Here is a 24,858-nt window from a genome sequence, read left to right as displayed (position 1 = left end):
AAAAGAAAATGGAGGCCCAGAGGCAGAATACACAGATTCTCAGCTTGGTTTTGCTCTTAATTTTGCACTTGACTTTTATCAGAATATTTAACATCCATGAAATGTGTTTTGTCTTTGAGAGGGAAACAATAAGACCTATTTCTCAAGAGTACTGCCATGATAACGTAAAGGCAGTAAGCAGAAAATTGCTTGGAAAGAGTGAAAAATGCCCTATGTGTTCAAAGTAGCTTTATGATTTAAAGAATTAGTGAGTTCCACAAGTATTTTGAGTCCTACTGTGCATCAGGCATGATTCTCCTTGGCTGTTAGGATAGACAGGTCCCCAGGCTTCATGGAACTGACATTCTAGTGAAGAAGGCAGATGAAGAAGTGGGGGCTCTTGTTTTATACAACACAGTAGTTGGGAAAAGCTTCTCTGATGTTTTGAGCAAAGACCTGAGTGAACTGAGAGAGCGAGCCACACAGGTACCTAAGGAGGAGCATTCCAGGCACAGAGAATAACAAGGCAAGGCCCCTGAGGCAAGAGGATGTTTGGAATGTTCCAGAAACTTACAGGAAGGGAGCATGGCTAGAGCTCAGAGGATGAGAGGGAGAATGGTAGTAGATCAGAGAGGGGGATGGAGTCAACAGACCATGGAGGACCTTAGAGACAACAGTAAGGACTTTGAACTTGAATTTAAGTGAGATGGAAAGCCATGGAGGGTTTCTGAGATGAGGAAGAAGTAATGTGATTGATTTTTATTTTTAAAAACATCACTCTGAGCACTGTATGAAAAACAGACCACCCACGCGCATGTGTGTTTCCACCCAACTCTTCTGTATGCTCTTTGACAACAGGAACCTAACTGTTAATCCCTCAACAGGCACTGTCTTCCTGCACCCCAGTGCCCATTCCCTCAACCTGCAACACTAGGGCCAAGCTCTGGCCCATCCTTCAGGTCTCCAGGCAGATGCTACATCCCATGGACAGCTGCCTTATAAAGGAACTGGATGCTCAACACTGCACACTCTACTTTATACCCTCTTCTATTTTAAGTGTTGATTTCAATGACTCTCTCCCCATGAGACTCTGAGCTGCCTAAAGGAAAGACCACATCTTTCTGATGTTTCTTTCCTCAGACCCGATTATGATGCTTGGTGCCTGGTCCTCAATAAATATTTGATGCCTGAATAAGTAGGTAAATCAACATACTCATACAAGGTAATTCTACCAAATTTCAAGCAAAGCATCGAAGAATATTCCTTTGCTCATTCATAATATCTAGAGATGGGACGCACTAAGCCAACAAATTCATAAAACACTGGCTCACTCAGGTGTGACTGTGCAGAGGTAGGGGTGAGCCAGATAACAAGATTACAGGGGTATGGTGGACACAATATTGACAGTGCCTGCTGTAGGGGTAGGAACAGAAAATACCAAGGGTGCCTGCCTTTCCCAGTGGGGCTGGGAGATAGTCTCTGCTCGAGGGGGTCTAAGCAGGAGAGTTTCAGGGAAATGAGAATGATGTCACTTGTGTGTGTGCTGCTGTTGAGGTGGGTGTGGAACAATCAGGTGGAGTTATGGAGGTGTCTCCTAAGGAAAAAAGACAGTTCTAGAGCTCATCAGAGTTCCAGTGTACAATTTCAGTGTGAAAATAAGGAGTCCAGAATGAAAAATAGTAGTTGGTGCCAAAAATTTAGATAGCAGCCAAGAAAGATGTAGAGGATGAGAAAGGCATAGAGGCAAGGATGGAGTTATGCGGAATCCTGACAGGGACCCATGAAGAAGGAGGCAGGGCACCTAGGGATCCAGGCTGGTGGGGAAGCTCTGTGAACCTAGCAATATGCTTTACAGCCTTGGGCCCAACACTACTGCTGCAGATAGCCAGAAGGGGGAAAAATGAAATCTGCTTTACCATTAAGGACATGGCTCAAAAATTGCACACATTGCAAATACTCAAACGCCATTGACCCAAACTTGGTCACATGGTACATCTACATGCACAGGATTCTGGGAAATGTAGTCTGTCCCTGGGCTAGTATGTATGTGCACAGGTAAAACTTGGAGAATTCTAATACAGAAGGGAAGGGAAGAAGGGGAGATGGATGCTAAGAAACACAATTTGATACCTATCTCACCAAAGCAAAGCGTGTTTTGACTCGCTAAAATGGAAAAAGAAAAAGAGGAAATTCTGAAACCTAAAGCTTCAAGTAAACGGCAGGTGTGGGCAGGATGCTGTTGGAGAGGTAGCTTTGGTGAGGATGTGACAGTTATGCTATGATGAACACAGGCTGGATGACACTGAGGGAAACTCCTACCTCCACCACTTACCCAGGCAAGTTTCTCACCTGCCCCCGTCCCAGTCTTCCTTCACAGGGTCACTGAGAGGCTCAGAGGGCCCTGCACCTAGTAAGGACTCAAATTGATACTAATTTCATTTGTTTCTTCCCATTTTTAGAATGCAGAAGGACATGTCAAGAGATTACAAGAAGCTCAAGAAAGAAGGTGGCTGGACACCACAAAACTTGGCCCACTTTACCATGTTGCCTACAACCCTGATGTCTAGGCTTCTGGAGAAATCATGCCGCAATGCCAGGTGCACACCAGCGCCTCCTGTGGGGTCTCCAGAGGCAGCTTTAAGGCAGGGAAGCATTGGGAAGGTTCCTCTAGAGCAGCCCTGGCAGGCAGCCCGGTTCCAACACCAGCAGCTGCTGGCTGCTTGTAAAGGCTGGCAAGGAAAGAGTTTCCTTTGTCTCATTAGAACAACACAGGCATGCTTCTAAAGGTCAGGTAATGCTATATTTATAAGCCACCTGCATCTGCTCCCCTCTGACGAAGCTGTACCTGAAAACCACCTGACAGCTCCACCCTCTCAGAAAAACGTGCTGCCTCAGAATACGAGATGATATGTCTTTCCATGACAATGAATGTTTTAATCCTTCGTGGCAAATTTTTCACTCTTGTATCTTACAAAACTCACGAGACTTCTCCCCTAAGCTGTTCACTTAATCATTAGGCAGAAGTTACCTGGCATGTCTACCAGAACAGATGGTTACCTGGAAAGGCTACCAGGAGTGAAAAACCTGTCTCCCCTCCATCTCCTTTCCAGCCTCTACCAACTTTTTGGCCAGAGTAAAAGATGCAGAAGAGAAGCAGGAGGTCTTGGTGTTGCCTGGAGCTGGGCCAGTAACAATGAGTCCAGGTGAACAATAGACAGGAGCAACCACACATCCTGGACCACAGATAGAAAGTGAAGCTGGCAAGAAGAGAAACCTCTCTTGGTTAGTTTTCAAGATCTTAAGTGTGAACTAATCACTGTTATTACTTTAATCATAAATATATTTTTGTTAGTTTATTCAAGTGAAAGTATCTAGGGAAAAATATCTAACTTCAGTTCTGTTCTAAAACTGAAGGCCATTTCCCACTGAGAGAAGAAAAAGAAGAAATGGTAACAAAAAAATATCTTACTTCTGTGTAAAGCTTTAGAAGGGATTTCTAATCAGAAATTTCAAGTACTATTTCTTTTCCTCTATCAAAAATTTCCAGCGGAGGAGAAAAAACACACATTTAAAACAAAGAGAAAGAGAATTTCTAAATACAGGCCTAATGTTTTGAAAACAACTGCACCAAAATAACTTAAAATGAGTTGGACTTAAGTAACAACAAAAGGAAAGTCAGAAAAAGTGTTGTCCAAATAGACATAATGTTCCAGAAAATTGGACTTCATTTGCATGCTTGGCATCCTTCTGCCTCTGAAACGAGGTACTTTGGATGCTTCTGCAAGGCATCTCTTGGAAGCAACCTGTGCTGGTTTCATTTCCAATGTTTCATATTCATGCTCCACTGCTCACTTCCCACTGTTTACTAAACAGTTTATGATAATCCCACATTTATTTCAGTTTTTACAACAGAGCCATTTCACAGCACACCTCTCTCTGTAACAGAAGTCCCCATGGGAAGCGAGTCAGAAGCCAATCTTGCAGCTCTGTGATCTCCCCCTGTGCTGCATCGCTCAATGAAAACAGGGCTAACTACCACTTCCACTCAGAATAGCAGGTCGCAAGGTAGGAACAGGCAGCACTTGCTTTAAAGCTAAGAATTTTAAAGAATAAATGGAAATGGACAAAGGGCACAGAAAACAAAGAGGGTACCACCCAATAGCAACGTTTCAAATCATCCAAAGTCTATGGATTCAGGTCAGCTCAGCTGGTCCAAACACATTGAGTTGGAAACAAGGAAGAAAGTTACATGGATTGCTCTGAAGTTAGAAAACTGGGCTTCAGAGTCAGGGACCCCCAAGTCTAATCTCAGCTCCACTAGTTATGTGAACTCAGGCAAATTACTTCAATTGTCTGAAGCCGTTTCTGGAACCATGAAAGATGCCTATGATCAAGTTCATGTATGTGCTTGTACACTCAACAAGTGCTTAGTGTGCTGTTGGCACTCAGTGAGCTCAATACATGGAAACTATCATCATCATCATCACCATCATCTTCATCTTCATCATCACCACCAACATCATCATCATCACACCACCACCATTGCCATCATCATCAAATGTAAGCTCCCTGAGGTCAACGATTTTTGTCTACTTTTGGTCAGTGCCTAGCACTTAACAGGCACTCAATAAATATTTGATGATTTGTTAAAATAAAAGTATGATACTTTTCAGAATCAGGGTGCTTTCTGCCCCCTAGTCCACAATTTTCTAACACCTTCTCCAAATGGCACCTCACAGCCTTGGTAAGAGGCCATATTGTCCATCTGATAATAACTGTTGTTGAAAGACCTATATTCTGCTATGTTTTTTCATTTTTCACATGGATAGCAACCACTATAATCATCTCTAAAACTGAATCAACACATCTGCCTTGACATCTTTTCATTGCTTTGAAGGCGTGATAGCTTTTACTTTCGATGTGTCTACAAGGCAAATAATCAAAGAAGTTCCTGATGTTTGTGCTTCATTCAAAGTTAAACAACCATGTAGTAAATGATAATAAGTAATCTTCCCCTCAAAGTATAAATGCTATCAACTTGAATAAGCCAAAAAAAAAAAAAAAAAAGAGGCCATGGTCAGGTGACCGGGTGTACAGGATTTTGGCCTATTGAGAATTTCCAAAAGCAGCACGTGTTACCTTTGCAGAATGCTCCATGGTAACCACCACCTTGGTTTTGGCACTGGACACCAGATCCATAGCACCTCCCATTCCTTTCACCATCTTCCCCTGCAAAACGGAAACAGAAAATAAGAAGTAATTCTCTAACTTTCATTTCTTTAGTATGTGGCAGAACAAAAGTAACTTGCAAGAATAAGCCACTGGAATAATTAATGAGAGAAAAAAATCATTGACCTTCATTGCTTAGTACATGAAGGTTTACAACCTTAATATTCTGTTTTTCTTTCATTTTAAACACATAACCATCACTACTGAGTCTTTAATTATAGACCCTTTCTAAAGCTCTCCCTTGGATATTCTGCAGAATAAAATGCCATTCGGTGGTAGTCTGAGATGCTCATGGTGTTTCCCTAGTAATGATTAATATTAAAGGTGGGTCTGTCTTTCTAAATATGACATTTATCTTGCTCTTAGAAAAGCAAACCAAAGCGAAATAAAAAATAGATTCCTGCTCAGCAAAAACAGAAAACAGGCGCAGAGTTCAGGGATCTTTCGCCATTACCACTCTATTTTTGTCCATTTGTCCATGTCCTCATTCATTAAACATTTCTCAACCACCTGGTATGTGCCACACTCTGAATAATTCCCACTCTCCTTTCTCTCGTGGTTGCAGAGTTTTAGAAAAAGCAAGTGTTTCCAGAGATGATGAAATAAATTCGCACTCTAGTATATAGAGGAGAATGTCTTCTAACATTGAAAACGCCTTAAAATTTTATTTGTTTTTTACTCCAAGTGCTTTTGCTGATTTGACAGTCAACACTTTCAGGGCTCTCGGCTCCGTTCCCATAATTTCGTAGCTATAAGGAGATTTGGCAATGCACTCACACCTGGTTTTAAAACAGTCTCAAATCCCCTGCTTTCGGAAATATTTTAGAGGTCAATGCACCACGGCATGAACGTGAATTAGATGTGCAGTATAAAGGGGAGGAGCAAGCAGTCGGGATGTTTTTGTGGTTAGGAGCCACCACTCCATGAGATGGGTAGCAGCTGGCAAGGCGTGAGGGGCGGGAAGCAGGAAAGGAGTGGAAGGTACAAAATGAGTCTTTGGACACATGTAAGTTTGAAGTGAAGCCGAATCCATGTGGAAATGTGTAATTTTATACTTCTATCAGCCATGCCTTCATCCCCAGTCAGCAGCAATTTTACTATGGTAGGCACCAGGTCATGCTATTTCTGTGGACAACACTGATACCCCGTGGAATGACTCATGGATAAGTCAGAGAGGGAAGCAATAAATGCCTAGCATAAACTCCAACACTAAGGAAGTTTGGGATTTTCAAAGCATCAAATGACACAAAAGCAAGTCCATTTTCAAATGTCTCAACCTGCTGTGCTAAGAACATCCAGCCAGTCTCAGCATCCACAGACTATGTCCTTGGACAGGATCTAAGGGTGTAAGTGCTAGAAGAATGATGAAGCCAAAATAATAATAATAATAATAATAATAATAATAATAATAATACCCAGAAAACCAAGCTAGTGTGTTAAAAGTCCTTGCATTTAAAAAAAAAAAAAAAAGCATTCCTGAATGTGAACATACCACAGGCAAATTTTGTTCCCTGTGGCACAATGAATATAGGTAGAAACTTATAAAAGCCTCAGACTCTGGTCAATTTAGGTGAATCTGAATTACACATTTTAAACCATTGTCAATTATTTCAGAAGCTAGAGGCCTGGTGCACAAAATTCGTGCATGGGGGAGGGTGTCCCTAAGCCCAGCCTGCACCCTCTCCAATCTGGGACCCCTTAGGGGATGTCCGACTGCCGAGGGATGTCCCTGTGGGATCGGGCCTAAAATGGCAGTCAGACATCCCTCTTGCAATCCGGGACTGCTGGCTCCTAACCACTCACCTGCCTGCCTGCCTAATCGCCCCTAACCACTCTGCCTGCTGGCTTGCTTGCCCCCAACTGCCCCCCCCTGCTGGCCTGCTTGCCCCCAACTGCCCCCCTGCTGGCCTGATTGTTCCCAAATGCCTTCCCCTACCAGCCTGATCACCCCCAAATGCCCTCCCCTGCCGGCCTCATGGCCCCCAACTGCCCTCCCCTGCCGGCCTCATGGCCCCCAACTGCACTCCCCTGCTGGCCTCATGGCCCCCAACTGCCCTCCCCTGCCGGCCTCATGGCCCCCAACTGCCCTCCCTGGCCAGCCTTATGCCCCCAACTGCCCTCCCCAACCAGCCTCTCAACCCCCAACTGTCCTCCCTGGCCGGCCTCATGGCCCCCAACTGCCCTCCCCAGCCAGAGGACCCCGTGGACGAAGCAAGCATTCTGCCAGGCTGCTCATGCTGCCTGATCTCAGCGGCCGCCCCCCTGGGACTGGGGGAGTCCGGAGGGGTTGAGAGGACTGGGCACCACCATCTTGTGGCCATGGGCACTTCCATCTTTGTGGCAGAGTGACGGCCAATTTGCATATTCCCTCTTTATTACATAGGATAGTTATAGAATGCCTACTGGGTACAAACAGTGCTGGCAGGAGTACAAGGAGCTCTAAAACATGGTGGAAGAAATATTTTGTTTCTGTTAAAAATAAATTCTTGTGTGACCCAATGTGAATGAACAGCCTTCATTACTCAGAGAGTCAGGTGATCTGATGTCTCACCTCAAAGCATACTACAGATTTCAAAGCATGATTTTCATACTGAAATACTGATTTCCATGAGTGAAAAACAGTCAAGGTTAGATGCAGAACCTGAGTCTATTCTACTAACCCGCTGGGTGATGTTGGCAAAACACCAAATCTCTCTGACTTTGGGTTCATTATCTATAAGCCAGGATTAAGCATATCTGCCCCATGGCAGAGCTATTGAGAGGAGTGCATGAGATAATGTATAAAAAATTGTGTATTATATAAAGTTTATAAATGTGTTGACGTAAATCTTCATAGGTCAAATTAGTTTACTGAATGTCTAGTCTGAGCCTGGCCCCTTACAAGGTTTATCAAACCAGGTTTCTTTTCATCATAAACCTTATCTGAGGGAGGGAAAGTATCTATGAGTAATTCAAGAGACTTGGACCCAATTTCCTTCCCCTAAAAGAAGCACACCCCACCTCTCCCTCACCCACAAGGTAGAACTAAGAGCCTTTTCCCCCGGGGTCCTTGTCCTATTCAGTATGTCATTCTATCACAGTAAATTTCAACTTTGTCTCTTTCCTCTTCTTTTTCCTTTTTTACATGGTAAGTGCTTGGATGAATGAGTGGATGGACACACAGATTAAACTAACATAGGTATGTTCCCATCTGGCAGAACACAGGAAATGCAGCTATCTGGGAAACAGAGATGGAAAAAAGAGGCTGGGGACTTCCCAGAGGGAGTATTTTACAAAAGTAGTCTTCCAGGCAGGAAAGAGAACAGCGGTACCATCTCATACAAAGCATTTCCAGGAAAAGCCTTCAAATATTTGGTTTTTCTATTACTTTCAGTATGTTCATTGTATTGGAAAAAGAAAAAAACATGTCCCTCCATTTGGATTCCCAAATGATGTCTGAAACAGAATCAATGACTAAAAGGAAACAGTTCACTCTATTAATACCAGCAGGAAAAGAACAACACAGGCTTGTTGTTTCCATACAAAAACTAGATACCAACGAATTGGGTAATATGAAAGAAAAGGAATAAATTCCTAGAAACATACAATCTTTCAACACCAAATCAAGAAGAAACAGAAAATCTGAGCAGACCAATTACAACTAATGAAATTGGACCAATAATCAAAAACTTCCAATAAACAGAAGTCCCAGACCAGACAGCTTCACAGGTGAATTTTACCAAACATTTAAAGAGGGACTAACACCTATCTTTCTCAAACTATTCCAAAGTATTCAAGAGAAGGGAAGACTCCCAATCTTATTTTATGAGGCCAGCATTATCCTAATTCCAAAACCAGATAAAGACATTACAAAAAAATAAAAATTATAGGCCAATATTCCTGATGAACAAGATGCTAAAATCCTCAACAAAACATTAGCAAACCGAATCGAGCAATACATTCAAAAGATCATGCCCTGACTGGTTTGGCTCAGTGGATAGAGCATTGGCCTGTGGAGTGAAGGGTCCCAGGTTTGATTCTAGTCAATGGCATGTACCTTAGTTGTGGGCACATCCCCAATAGGAGGTGTGCAGAAGGCAGCTGATTGATGTTTCTCTCTCATCGATGTTTCTAACTCTCTATCCCTCTCCCTTCCTCTCTGTAAAAAATCAATAAAATATATTAAAATAAATAAATAAATAAATCATACACCATGATCAAGTGGGATTTATTCTTGGGATGCAAGGTTGGCATAATATCCACAAATCAATTAACGTGATACGTCACATAAACAAAATGAAGGATAAAAATCATATGATCATATCAATAGATGCAGAAAAAGCTTTTGACAAATCTAGGACCCATTTATGATAAAAACTCTCAGAAAAGTGGAAATAGAGGGAACATTTTAAAGGCCATAGCTAACATCATATTCATAAAAGCAAGATCAAGAACAAGACAGGGATGTCCGCTTTCACCACTCTTATTGAACATAGTACACAGGAATCAGATAAGAATAAGTAAAAGGCATCCAAATAGGAAAGGAAGAAGTAAAACTGTCATTATTTGCACATGATATGATTACTATGTAGAGAGAACCCTAAAAATTCCACCAAAAAACTACTGGAACTGATATTCAGTAAAGTAGCAGGATACAAAAATATCCTGAAATCGGTTGCTTTTGTTGTTATTATTGTTGTTGTGTTAATCCTCACCTGAGGATATTTTTCCATTGATTTTTAGAGAAGAGTGGAAGGGACAGGGAAAGACAGAGAGAGAGAAACATCGATGTGAGCGAGATACATGGATCGGTTGCCTCCTGCCTTCAACCAAGTATGAGCCCTTGACTGGAAGTGAAACCAGGATCCTTCACTCCGTAGGCCGATGCTCTATCTACTCAGCCAAACCAGCTGGGGCTCGGTTGAATTTTTTGTTGTTGTTTTTTTAATATATATTTTATTGATTTTTTTACAGAGAGGAAGGGAGAAGGATAGAGAGTTAGAAACATCGATGAGAGAGAAATATCAATCAGCTGCCTCCTGCACACCCTCTACTGGGATGTGCCTGCAACCAAGGTACATAGCCTTGACTGGAATCGAACCTGGGACCCTTGAGTCCGCAGGCCAACGCTCTATCCACTGACCCAAACCGCTTAGGACTCGGTTGAATTTTTATACACCAAAATGAATTATCAGAAAAGGAAACTAAAAAAACAATCCTATTTATAACTGCAAAACAAACAACAAAACACCTAGGAATAAATTTAACCAAGGAGGTAAAAGACCTGTACTAAAAAAAATTGTAAAACACAGAAAGAGCAATTGAAAAAGACACAAATAAATGGAAGCATGTACCCTAATCACAGTGACCTCCAGGCACTGGCCCATAAAATCCTCTCACATAAAATCCTCAATCTTTTTTGCTTTCTGCAATCTGGACACTTGACCTCCAAGGTAACCTTGGAAAATACTGAGCTTTCTTCAGTTTCAGTCCTTAAAAGATTGTGTGTAACAGAGCCCACTTACTCAGAACCACAATGCATTGTTCAATATGACTGTGGGGAGCGGAAGGGGAAGAGACAAAAACATATAGGGGTGCTAAGCCACTGAAATTGAGAGGCTCATTTGTTACAGCAGCCAGCATGAGTGATATGATGATGTGGTGCCCAAATGAGTTCTATTGAGGGTGAGAATTAAGTGTAGAATTAAAACCAAATGCTACATCTATCCAACAGAGCAGGGTCCTGGAGCAGGCCTCTTAAGGGGGATACGTGGGAGTGGGTATATGCCAGGTACTGAGCTAGGCACTGTAATGCACCTCTACTCAAATGTCCAACACACTGCTTGGCATTGTACACATATGAGATGCTGACCTCACCTCCATCTTTATTTTCCTTCTCCAAACCCAACTCCCTATTCTACATATAAAACAAGAAGCTGATAAAACAGAGGGGTTAAGGAGGTAAAAACATGCCTTAAAATAAATCACAAGAGAGAAAGTGACAGTTGGAGAAAAAATAGGCCTATAATGAAGAGGTTTTCGGGGCATGCTTGGAGCCCTGGACCAGAGTGAGACAACGTGTGGTTTTCTCTAAATCTCATCAGCAAACATGCAATTCTTGAATGGTGCCACTTTCGTTCTGAAATGTATTCTGCCTAGAATAATGGAGAGATGATTGCTGGATACTCTTTTCATAGCCAACTCATCTTTTTGCAGTTAAGGGCTGACCCTGACTGATATCAAGGATAGAAAGATAGAAAGAATACTGCAAGAGAGAGAGAGAGAGAGAGAGAGAGAGAGAGAGAGAGAGAGAGAGAGAGAGAAATGCTTCATGTGCTATTATAACAGATACACATCTTTTCTAAAAAAAAATACTAACTCAAGTATCATCATTAAATCATAAATATTTATTGAGGGTTTATTATAAACCAGGTACCAAGATAAGATGAATATAATTAGTTTCTAGAAAATAGGAACTAAAATCATTATTTTAAATATATTCTACTTAATTTGACACTACTTCCTAATTGATACTAGTAAAGCAATATCATTAAAAAACCTCAGAGCACCCTAACCAGTTTGGCTCAGTGGATAGAGTGTCAGCCTGCGGACTCAATGGTCTCGGGTTCAATTCTGGTCAAGGGCATGTACCTTGGTTGCGGGCACATACCCAGTAGGGAGTGTGCAGGAGGCAGCTGATCGATGTTTCTCTCTCATGGATGTTTCTAACTCTCTATCCCTCTCCCTTCCTCTCTGTAAAAAAATCAATAAAAAATATTTTAAAAAAACAACCTCAGAGCACCAAAGTACAAACATTAAATTATACTTCCAAAGAAATAGTCACTCAAATTCTAAATATGACCTTTGGTAACATTTTAAGTTTTTAATACAATCGAACTGTTCTGTGAAGTGCTGTTTAAAATAAACATACCAAAAATCGTTCTTGCCATCACCTTTATGCTTGGTATATAAATAATAATAGCTTATATGAAGATTATTTTTCCTTCTAAATATTCTGGTCTTAAGTTAGAAACAAGTTACAATATAGAAACAATTTTTAAAGCATTTTAAACTAATGTTATGTGCCTCACTGGAAAATGTGAATCGATTGGACGTAAAATGGAAAAATAGCTATGCAGTGATCTATTAATAAAACCAGGGCTTGCTCAATATTACACACCACAATCCACATGTAAGCCTCTTGATTTCCATCTCACTTCCTCATTATTAAAAAATGCTCTAGGAAAGAAAAGAACCTCTAAACACGTTCCTAGCTACAGTAGGGATGAGGGAAACTAGGACACACAATAACATTTATTTAAACACAGAGAGACAGGTTATAACTCCATTTATTAGGGAAAATAAAAGATGTACAATCTGCCTTAGTTTAGCAAAGTTATGATAAAGTTACAGCGGACTATTTCTTTTTTCTTTGTTATACTTTGCATTCGAAACCAAGAAAAATGCAAGTTTCCGTTCAAAGAGGAATTGCATTTCCCAGGAGATGTGCATTGAGAACATAAACTAACTAATAGGGAACTGGAAATATAATTATAGTCTCCTGCTAGGTAAGTTAACAAAATTGCTCATAACAAATATGTCATCAATCATGTGGGCTCAAAAGGTGTCAAAAAAAGCAGTACTTGGGTGAACTCAGAATTTTATTTCAGTAAGTTCTTTGTCCTTGTTCTCTCGGGGACCTTGTTTCATCCATGACCCCCTCCCTCCTGGTTCTCCATCTCCCCGTCTCTGTAGCTCCTCTCTGTTGATCTCTCTACGCCCTGAAATCGCTTTCTGCCTTGACCGTGGTCTTGAAGTGAAGACAACTCAATCAGGTCTCTCATATTTAATCATCTGATTCAGTAGACACTTTGTGAGTCTTTCTACTACATTCTCACTATTTTCCACCAACTCCTTGAAACTGTCCACTCCTGGCTGCCGTGGTACAATACCTCCCTCCTCAAGGCTCTCGGGCGCCTCCTGGCATCCATCGTCCACACCACCTTTGTGTACCAGCAGACTTAAAAGCTCCGTTCTTGGCCTCCTGCTCTTGTTTCTTCTTGTTCTCAAAGAGTAACTTCTCAGAATATAACCTTACCCTGTCTTTGATGATACCTAAAGCCACATTTCTAGCTCAGATCTCTGCTCCCAAGCTTCAGATATCAATATTCAAACCCTCCCCGGTCACCCTGCAGCACAGTCGGTTAGCTGCTTCCCAAACTGCACCTTCTTGTTGGTGGGCACATCATGAGGCCACATTTTCCAGCCTCCCTTGCAGCTGGAGACAGTCATAGGAATAAGCTCTGGCCGATGGGAAGTGGGTGAAAGTGATACAGAACAGAGCTGGACCATAAAACTACCCAAGAACAACGCTCCATGCTCCTCCCCTTTCTGCAAACCACACGCTGAAGATGGCAGAGCCACGGGATGAAAGGAATCTCGGTCACCAAGTTACCGCACAGAGAAAGGCCGGCCAGACAGGGACACTCGCTGCTGTTCCATGTCAGTGAGAAATAAGAACTTCTGGAATATTGTGTTAATCATTACATGGCTCAGCTCAGTGTGGTCCAAACCAAACTAAGCATCTTTTTTATGAATCTAAACCCTAATGTCCCATCCCCTGGTGGCCATCTATCCATCTCAAGTTTCAAATCAGAAGCTTCCTGTCTCTTGCCTCTCTGTCGCTATCTATGTACAATCGGTTAACCAGTCATCCAATCACAAAGAACTCCACTTTTCCCAATATTTCTTGAACTTGACCTTTTCTCACCCTAGCTAAGATCCTTGTGATTTCCCCCTAGAGTATTATAACAACATCCCTAATACGGAACCTCTGTCCAGCCTTGTCCTTCTCAAATCCTTCCAACTTGATCCTTCAGGGTCAAGTCCAAGTGCCTCAGCCTGACATACAGGCCTGTGAGAACCTGGTCTCAACCTGCTCTTTCCGCACAGCCCAGCACCCACTTCTATGCCAAGAAGTTGCTTGTACACAGCACATGGCTTCGCTGTGTCACAAAGTCCCTCCCATCCTCATTCCATCATGTCCTCCAGCTTATCTTTTATGCATCAAGCCACGACCACTTTTCCAGGAAAAGGTCATGTGCTCCTGTACCATCCCAGCAACAAGATTAGATCAGGACCTCTTCTGGCTACTCTCACAGCATCTTTGTTTGTCACCATTTTAGAATTTACCACTTGGCTTGTCTGAGATCAGGGCTGACAGCCATTGGCAGGTAGTGGCAAGGCCACACAGGTAGCTATAATTGAAATTCTCCTCTTGAGAGGCACCCTATCCCCTCTGTAATCCACCTGCCCCCACTGCCGTCATCTGGAAACTGAGAATTCCACAGAGCCTCCAAGGCCCCCTCCAGCCACGACTGACATCTGTGCTGACTGATCACATCTAACCTGGCTCATGAGTCCTTGTGCCCTAAAGAAATCACTTAATGTCACACAGCAAAAATGAGTTCTCTTCCTGGCTATTAACACCGATTATCGCATTTATAAAAGTATAAATACATTCAATAATGTCTTCCTGGTTCACTTATGAAACCTCATCTCTCCAAGTAAAGAAAAAGCCCCAGGGTGCATAAAATTGATGATAGGTCATTAACTCTACTTTGTACAGGAAATTAATAAGCATCTATTAAGTTAATAGTTAGAAGCATGCAACTTTCATGTTCTCCTAAGGTACAATCAATGTATGATGAAGTTTGTGTTTATAAATGAGGCACTTTAAAGAGGTTAACCTCTTTGTGCAGGGTCAAAGAGACCAACACTCCACGCTTTCTATTTGCTGGGTTAATGAAATGGACAGCAGGAGGAAAACTCTGTGCTATTCTTAGCTCTGTTCTGAAGCTGCCGTTTCAGTGTTCAGAGTCTATTCATAATTCTGCAGAGAGGAAACAGATCAACCTGGCCCGGGAAGCTCAGCTTGCTTTATCAGGCCCCCTCGGGTACCTGTGCCCAGACATCAAGCACCGCTCCAGGACACACAACTTAATATGATTAAGTAGTAGGATACAATAAATAAGTTATTTAATTGAGTTTATGAAATACAACTAAACACTCGAGCTTCTGGTCTTTTCCATTATCCAAAACAGAATAAGCACAATCTTTTAAAATCCAAGGGTAAGTTATTTTCTGCATTTAATAACCTCTCCCTTCCATTGGTCACTGAGAGAAATGTATGAGAATTATATGAAGTTGGCCACATGTGACCATGTGTGACCTACAAACACAGGAGTTTCACATGGTTGGATCGAACTAATGTTCTAATGGTGGGAAAACAGATGTCATTTGTTATTACAAAAAATTTTTAAGGTTTATATTATTTTTAGGAGATCCCTAGATAATCACAACAAAAATGACAGCTATAATACAAATGAAAAGGTACCAATTATTTTTATGTCTCCGTGTACTAAAATAGATCAATCCCCTCAACAACACATTCACATGAAATGTTAAATTATTACTTAAAAAAAAACAACAGGAAATAGTCGTTCTCAGAAATTTGACTTTCTGATTCTTTAAAGAGGGCAGGGTTGGTTGGGATGAAGGAGGAGGATGTGAGGATTAGAACGACAGGCAGGAGCACGCTTGCTCCATCACTGCCTCCCACCGTCTGCAAAGCTCTAAAGAGCAAATGACAGAATTATTATAATTACGCTGCCATCTCTGACAGCTGGATCGAATTTTCACCGAGAGACACAGGGGCTGAAAGAACATTATTAAGGAATACATTGAAATCATTACTAGTGTTTTTATCCACAATAGAAAAGATCAAAAAATAATGCAGCAGAAAATTTAAAAGTAAAAAAACACAAAGAAACAAAACACTCACTTAAGAACAATGCTAGGTCTACCAAATGTGGTTGCCCTACTGAGCAAGTGTCAGAGGCTGAGGTGGAAGGAATAAAACCATTTTGATTCCACACTGTTAATAAGTACTGTTTATTCCCAAGATGTCCTCTGGGCTTCGAGGAGTTTAATGACTGCTAAGTGCCTCCCACAGGGGGTTAACAGCTATGAACACGAATGGCGAATTGACGACCCTTTGGTCACTGTTTGAGTTTTGATTTGTTTCCTCCTGCACGTGTCCTAACTTGTAAAAGGGGGACCAGCGCCTCTCCATGTGAAGCCAGTCCCAGCTCCGGGTTGCTAAGAAAGCACAAGCCACTTTGGGGACTAAGAGAACCATGAGCAGTATCCTTCCATGGAGGTTCACATCCTGGACCACTGTGAGGTCTGAGCTCAGGAGGGAGAAGCAGGTCCTCCTGGTGACAATGACCCACCTCCGGAGCCACGGAGACCACTAAGGGCAACGTCCCTGTGGGGGGTCCTGGCGGTGACGGAGGGGCAATCGTGGGGGGTGGGGGGAGCCGGCCCCCAATTGGCCCACTGGCACCTCCTGCAGAGGGAGGCCAGACTGTGGCTTAGGCCCACTCCCCACGCTAAGCCATCAGTCAGACATCCCGCTGAGGGACCCCCCTGAGTGCATGAATTTTCATGCACTAGGCCTCTAGTGTTGGGAATAAACATGAAAAGTAACAAGCTACAAAAATTTAATGTGAAGGACTTGGTCACATAAAAATCAAAATACTGAGGATAGAATGAAAAAGAAAAAGAAAGATATTCTTTTGAAGTAAAAGACAAAGATCAGAAGAGGCAGAAATATAGAGAAACATAAAACTTTAATTCATTTCTTGATTTGCCAGTGTCCTAACTCCCTAAACTTTATAAGTGACCATTTAAGTTTCTGAACTTGAAGTTCTCAATAACTTTATGTAGCGCCTATAACACCAGAGATGGACGTTACATGCATGAAAAACAGTATTAAAAATAAATGTCTAAGTAAACAAACTTGATAATTCCAGGTCCACTTCATATGGAGCCCAAGTTAAGGTACCTTTAACCTTGATACCTACGCAGGCAAGGATCAATAGCTGCAGCGAACGGATGTGTTCCTATCTCTGTTACAACACCCTGTGGCAGACAAGGCTGCGCTCACATTCTCTTGACACTCAAGCATGGCAAACACTAAAAATGAGCTACTTTTATTCCCAAGAGTGCCATTTGTAGGCCTAATATTTAGAAGGAAACAATTATCTTGATAATCACCTTGAGGCAAAGCTATTCAGCACGGAATTACTGTTTTCCCTAACCTCCGTGAGCAGATCTAAACCAGGAAGTTGTTGACTTTTATTATTCAAAACTGAATGACATGGGATATAAAGTACAGCAGAGGGAATATAGTCAATGATAATGTAAAAACTGTGTGTGGTGTCAGATGGGTACTAGAGTTATTGGGGTGATCACTTCATAAGTTATATAAATGCTCAATATGTTGTATACCTGAAACTAATATAATACTGTATGTAAACTAACTGAAAATTCATTTTTAAAAAACCAGAATAGGTGTGGGTTAGTATGTATGCACACAGTACTTAGCTCTGTCCACCGAGCAGGCCTACATGTAATGACATATACGTAGCAACAAGCAGACCTAACACTCAAGGTTTCAAATACTATCCTTAAACGAAAGAAAACAGGGCTCCTTGCAGAAATAACTGATTCTAGGGGCAGGAAAAATATAACACAAGCATCTTTTAATAACAAAGTAAGAAACACTCAACAACAAAACATTTTTAATGGAAGTGAACAGGAACCAAATTCAGAGAGCTCCCAATGGCTACAGCTGGAACAATTTGAGCACAAAAATAAATTAACATGGTTTTGGATTATAATTAAAAGCATAAAATATACATGAGTCCATACTGCTAAACAAATGATTAAATAAATAAATGCCAGATAAAGCTTCTCCTTACATGAACTTCAGATAATAATATCCCTCCTATAAGACACTTTTGAGGGTGGGCTAAATCTATTGACTTACTTCTAAAGAATAAGGTAGGGAAAGGAAATAGTAACTTTATATGAACAAACCTGGTAAATACTACCTTACTTGCAGAGAGCAAGTAGGTATAACAAGCTTTCCTTTATTTAAAAAAGAAAGAAAGAAAAAGAAAATATAAGGAAAAGCTAAGCATATTACCTGAAGTTCTAAAACAAGTCAGAAAAACAATTGGAGGCAGTCTGTTCCTAGTATCCAGAAAGAGGTAATTGAATCCCCAAAGAAGATGCTTCCTATTTTAAAATGTCCATTATGTTGAACTTATTGCAGCATTTTTCTTTATTATTGCTCCTGATCTGCTGGATGGTGCTAATTTAGTTGGGAGACAAACAGTAAGCCTACAGATGTCTTCTGTAGCTTCAGTCTAGACAACTTCTAAAAATGCAGTCAGATCCTCTAGGCCTAAAATTACAAAATTTTCCAAATGTGCTTATCAACAAACCATGCATCTTTCACCAACCTGAAGCCATGATGTAAGAAAATTAAATTTCCTAAAAACGATATGATTATGAGCAGAAGTTACATTCAGGATAGAAATATGTTAGCTGATAAAGCTTCTACATGCCAGAGTAATAAGTTTATTGTATATGAAATTCTGGCAATAAGAAAAATATTGGTTTTTTTTAAGGAAGCTATTTCTATATTATTTATAGATTAGGTTTTCAGGGTCTGATTATTTAGATAATATGCTTATTTGTCTCCAGTCTAATATACATTTTTGGCCCTTTATTATTTTATAATAAATACATGATCTCTACCAAAAGATGGTAGTTCCAAAAGCAGAGATAATACCCAAATCACAGAAACATCTGCCCAATCAGAAATTCCCTTATCCTGTACTATAAATGTTTTAGTCTAAACTATAACTCAGAAATACGCAAAAAAATATTAGTGGCTAAAATACATAAAATCTTTTGTACTTGAATTAAAGCATAGGAGCCTCTCCTGAAGGGATCTGTATTAGACCTTCATGCAAAACAGATTTATTGTTTTTATTCACAATTGTAACAAGGTGAGTAATCTTGTTTTCCATCCAAAATTATACTGAGAAATTGGCACTTAGCTAAATGTGGATAATCTGAAAAAGTAATATCTTATTTTCTAATAATTCTCTATATATGTAGTATTTCAAATACTCCAATAATCTACTTGAGTTACGACGTGATAAAATGGGCAATGGTGAGTTTATTGGGTACAATCAAGGTAAAAAACATTCTACCTGCCTTACCCCTGGCTGATGTTGCTCAGTGGTTAGAGTGTCGACCCGAGCACTGATGGGGGTCTCAGGTTCAATTCCCCATCAAGAGCACGTACCTGGGTTGCAGTTCGATCACTGTCCCTAGTCGGAGCACTTTCAAGGAGGCAACCAATCAATGTGTCTCTCTCACATCAATGTTTCCCTCCTTCTCTCACTCTCCTTCTCTCCCTCTCCCTACCTCCCTTCTACTGTCTCTAAAAAATCAATGGGGGGGGGGTTCTATCTGCCTTTTTCTTAGAAAAAGTCCACTATACTGGCTGAGGAGGGGAGAAAAGGAGAAAGGAAACTCAATGTAAAATTCTGGTGATCTTTCCTGTCATTCTACTTAGATAGCGATGGTCTGAAAAGAGGATAAGATGAGAGATGGAAAACTGATGTTTGCTCAGCTCAATTCCATACACCTCTGAGAATTTGAACTTATCAATATGAATCTAGGGTCTAAAGACATATGTTGCCATATCATATGATCCCAAATGGAAGCCATATACTCTACTGGGTTCTTAATAATATCGGTGAGCTGATCTAGCACTGTTCCTGAGGGTCTTACACATCCCAGTGCTAATATAACCAAGTGCTAGAGGTCCTTCAACACGGCCACCCATATGCATTACACTGAAAAAGAATGCAAATAAGCCAGAAGCAGCAATGCATGCAAGGATTCTGCAAATAATACAAGCATTTAGGGCTCTCTATTTCTTCTGAGTATCATTTTACTTGTATGCCACAAGCTTTGAAATGAAGTTCTCCTTTTCATTAATTCCTAAGTAATTTGTAATTTCAGGTATGATTTCCTTTTTGATTCAGTGTCCTATGAGGAAAGAATGTGTGACAGATTTTATGGTTTCCCAACCTTTAACAAGAAGTAAAACACACTTTTAAGTGTAATTTGAATAATGTGATTTTCATCTCAGGGTTGACTTTTAGAAGGTCGCCGTCCATAAAAATAACTATTTGCATTTTGAAACCTTTGGATTACCAGAGGCTCAGTAATCCAAAGTTTCTAGATCTATATATATTTAAAATTTTCCCTAGTAAAGCTATTTTGTCAATAAAAGTAATGATCAAAAATTATCTCTATACTCGGAAAACTACAGGACGTTGAAAAAAGAGATAGATGAAGACATAAACAAATGAAAGAATATACCATGTTCATGGATTGGTAGAATCCACATCATTAAAATGATCATACTACCCAAAGCAATCTATAGATTCAATGCAATCCCCATTAAGATACCAATGGCATATTTCACAAACCTAGAACAAACTCTCCAAAAATTCATATGGAATAAAAAAAGACCACGAATAACCGCAGCAATCCTGAGAAAGAAGAACAAAGTTGGAGGGATCGCAATACCAGATATCAAGCTATATTACAATGTCATTGTTCTCATAACTGCCTGGTACTGACACAAAAACAGACATATAGACCAATGGAACAGAACAAAGAACCCAGAAATCAACACAAGCCATTATGCCCAATTAATATTTGACAAAGGAGGCAAGAGCATACAATGGAGTCAAGGCAGTCTCTTCAATAAATGGTGTTGGGAAAACTGGACAGATACAAGCAAAAAAGTGAAACTAGAACACCAACTTACACCATCCACAAAAATAAACTCAAAATGGATAAAGGACTTAGAACATAAGACAGAAACCATAAAAATCTTAGAAGAATCCATAGGCAGCAAAACATCAGACATATGTCATAGCAATATCTTTACCGATACAGCTCCTAAGACAATGGAAACTAAGGAGAAAATAAACAAATGGGACTACATCAAAATAAAAAGCTTCTGCACATCAACAAAACAATAAGAAAGCCCACTGTATGGGAGAACATATTTGTCAATATTATATCCGATAAGAGTTTAATCTCCAAAATTTATAGGGAACTCAAACATATTAACAAAGGAAGATAAACAATCTAATCACAAATGGACAAAGGATCTAAATAGAGACTTTTCAAAAGAGGACATTCAGAAAGCCAAGAGACATAACCCAGAGACATGCTCAAAGTCACTAATCATCCGAGAGATGCAAATCAAAACGACAATGAGGTACCATCTCACACCTGTTAGAATGGCTATCATCAACAAATCAACAAATGACTAGTGCTGACGAGGATACAGAGAAAAAGGAACCCTCTTGCACGCACTGCTGGGGAGAATGCAGACTGGTGCAGCCACTGTGGAAAACAGTATGGAGTTTCCTCAAAAAATTAAAAATGGAACTCCCATTTGAACCAGTAATCCCACTTCTAGGAATATATCCCAAGAAATTAGAAACACCAATCAGAAAGGATATATGTACCCCTATGTTCATAGCAGCACTGATACAATAGCTAAGATTTGGAAACAGCCTAAGTGCCCATCAGCAGATGAGTGGATTAAAAAACTGCAGTACATCTACACAATGGAATACTATGCTGCTGTAAAAAAGGAGTCCTTACCATTTGCAACAGCATGGATGAAACTGGAGAGCATTATGCTAAGTGAAATAAGCCAGTCAAAGAAAGAAAAATATAACATGATCTCACTCATTTGTGAAATATAATGAACAACATAAACTGATGAACAAAAAAATAGATCCAGAGACATAGAAGCATTGAACAGAGCATCCAACCTCAGAGGGAAGGGAGCGGGCAGGGGTAAGAAATCAACCAAAGGCCTTGTATGCATGCATATAAGCATAACCTATGGACACAGACAGTAGGGGGCTGAGGGCATGTGCTGGGGGGTGGGACCAGCTGGGGAGAGGTCAATGGAGGGAAAAGGAGACACATGTAATACTTTAAACAATAATTTAAAATAATAATAGTTGATAAGAAATTCACAGCACAGTGCTTAGCATAGAAAAATACATAATACATATAGAACTTTATGATTTATTCTATGAATTTTAAAATAGAATTGATCTTGGATAGGAAGAAATAAGAAATGTTGAATTGCCTAATCCTCCAATATATATTGAATTTGGAACATCTCATTCAAATGTTTGTTATTCCAGTTTTTCTAATAAGAACTAGATATCCCTTGATAAAAAATGTCTGTGTGGGATTCTTTATAGTAAAAAAAACAAGTTTTATTGATGGTGATATGATTTTGGGATTATAAGTAAATTGGCTATACAAACTGTCTCTCTAATAGAATTTAGATGTATATCTGTTATCATGGTGTAATAATTATTGGCACCCTTTCATGTTCTCAAAATGATTTGGTTTAGACAACAAGTTATATGATTGCACTATTTTAAAAGACATAGAATTAAATAAAAAATCTCCAGGATCTTAAAAAAAAAATTATCTCTAGCCCTGGCCAGGTAGTTTAGTTGGTTAGGGCGTTGGCCCGATATGCCAAGGTTGTGGGTTCAATCCCTAGTCAGGGCACATACAAGAATAAACCAATGAATTCATAAATAAGTGAAACAACAAATTGATGTTGCTTCTCCTCTCTCCCTCCCCGCTCTGTTCATCTCTCTCTAAAAGCAATCAATAAAAACTATCTCTAAACCAAAGGAGTAAAGTAAGAAGTAAAGATTTCATCAACTGGAAATGCCAGATTTCATCATTTAATAAGATTGGGTCTTCAAGATTCATTAGCCTTTAGCTGCAGGGTCACACTGTCGCTGGTGCTTTGGCCTCGTTCCCTGCTAAGTCATATCAGCAGCACCATTATTTGCGAAATTGCTAATAATGGATTTCTAGGAGACCTCATCTATCATTTTTAATGTTTCCTCCCCTCCTTTTAATGAGAAGGGGCTGCTATTGTCATACAAACACATCATTAGCCAAAGGGATAGTTACTGAAAACATCAAATGCAGTCAGTGCTCATTCTCTCTGTAAAGGAGGAGAGAAGAGAAAGAATGACGGGAAAGGAGGGAAGAGAAAATAAAGAAATTGATTCATTGGTTGCTTGCTTTTTAAAAAATGACCAATTGCCCATTCTATGCATAGAAGTCTGTTCTGACAGCGAGGAGGAGATGGAGAGCATGTGTGCTGGGGGGCATGGAGCGCCATGCCTGGGAGTCAATCAGGTGTGTAGGTCACCTTCCTTTCAGTCTCGGGTTTGGATACATCTGAGTTCCACTGGATCAAGTTGGCAGAGCTAAGCAGTCAGTCACAAACACATCATATGAAGCACAGCAAGGAGAAAAATATTTCCTTCCCTTCAGAGCAAAAACAGACTGAGACAGCAATCAAAAGACAAAGCTCTTTAAGATTGCTGAGAACTGAGATATTCCTCACACAAAAAAAGTCTATTTCACTGTCTCATATCCCTTTGCTACCTAAAATATTAACACTTGTGGGAACCTAGGCAGACTGAGCTGACTTGCTAATGGATTTGCTATTGTTTCTTTCTGATCTTAATTTTAATCTTTTTTTAACCTCAATTCAGCATCCTCCTTTGCAATGATTCCCTTGTTTCTACGGTTACGTTTCGCCATTTTCCATTTAAGAAGCATTGAAAATTAATTATATAAAAATTCTAGTAGAGGACATGAACTCTCCTACTGGTCAATTATTTTTTTTAAAAAAAAGGATAAATAAAATGTTTAAAATACTTCACACATGAAATTATGTAAATTATACCTGATTAGGCAGTGGAGACTTTAGAATCTGAGAGCTTAAAAAATGATAAAACGCAGAACATGCACATGGTCCAAACAGCACCTTTCAAACTCCCAGCTTGACTAGCATCATCTGAAAGGACCATGGAGCCAGCTTATACCATGACCACTGTCCAGCCATGTGAGAACTTTCCTGTCCTGTGTCCTCACCTTCCCATTCTCCTGAATTCTGTCTCTGGTGGGTGCTAAACAGTGAGTTGGGGGAGGCAGTGAATGAACAGAAAAATCAAAAGAACTCCATACAACCTTCAGCTAATGTGGGCAGCCTGCCCTGACCAGGGCTGGGGAGTGTGAGTGAGAGGACACGCACTGCTCTGGAATGCATATTACGGCAGGTTCACTACCTTGGACTGCACCCTTTAGTTCTTGAATCAAGACTGAGTTTGTGAATTAAAGTGACCCGGTGACAGTTGATTATCTAAGAATGAGCTGAAATGCCACGCAGAGGGAAAGCTTCCCTCACTGCATAAAGTTAAAGGCACCACACAAGATAAAAATAGCTGTGTTTTGATTTCATCCCACGTGGAGCTTGTTCAACATATTGGATACGGAAAACACGATCACACACATGCTTGTTAACAGCTGGTCTCTTAAGACATCCACTAACACAAAGAAAAGTCACCATTACTGCTGTCTCTTAAAGTGACCAAAGATAGCAGCGCTGAACAATGTTGATAAGAAATAGTAGCTGCTAAGAGCCCAAAGCAGGGTCTCCAGAACAAAGGGGAAGAGGATTAAGGGACCCTCCAGAGGAGGAAGGCACACTGCCTGCTCTTTAAACACAGAGGTGTTGTGTGTTTTTTTGAAAAATCACCAAATATTTGGAAATTTAATGACATACTTCTAAATAACAAATAGGTCATAAAAAACTCA

The 24,858-nt window shown here is 40.4% G+C and overlaps 1 protein-coding gene across 1 annotated transcript in view; it reads right to left on the bottom strand.

The window, feature by feature from the left end:
• The window catches only part of OXCT1 (3-oxoacid CoA-transferase 1), a 118,071-nt gene that overhangs the window by 21,101 nt on the left and 72,112 nt on the right, over window positions 1-24,858 (bottom strand). Inside the window, 1 exon segment of the mRNA XM_079797135.1 lies at window positions 5,119-5,208. Coding sequence (XP_079653261.1) covers window positions 5,119-5,208 — 90 coding nt within the window.

The sequence above is a fragment of the Cnephaeus nilssonii genome, assembly GCF_951640355.1.
Source record: "Cnephaeus nilssonii genome assembly, chromosome: 2".
Lineage (NCBI taxonomy): Eukaryota > Metazoa > Chordata > Mammalia > Chiroptera > Vespertilionidae > Cnephaeus > Cnephaeus nilssonii.
The sequence above is the reverse complement of the archived record's forward strand: the minus strand, read 5'-3'. Positions and strand labels throughout refer to the sequence as shown.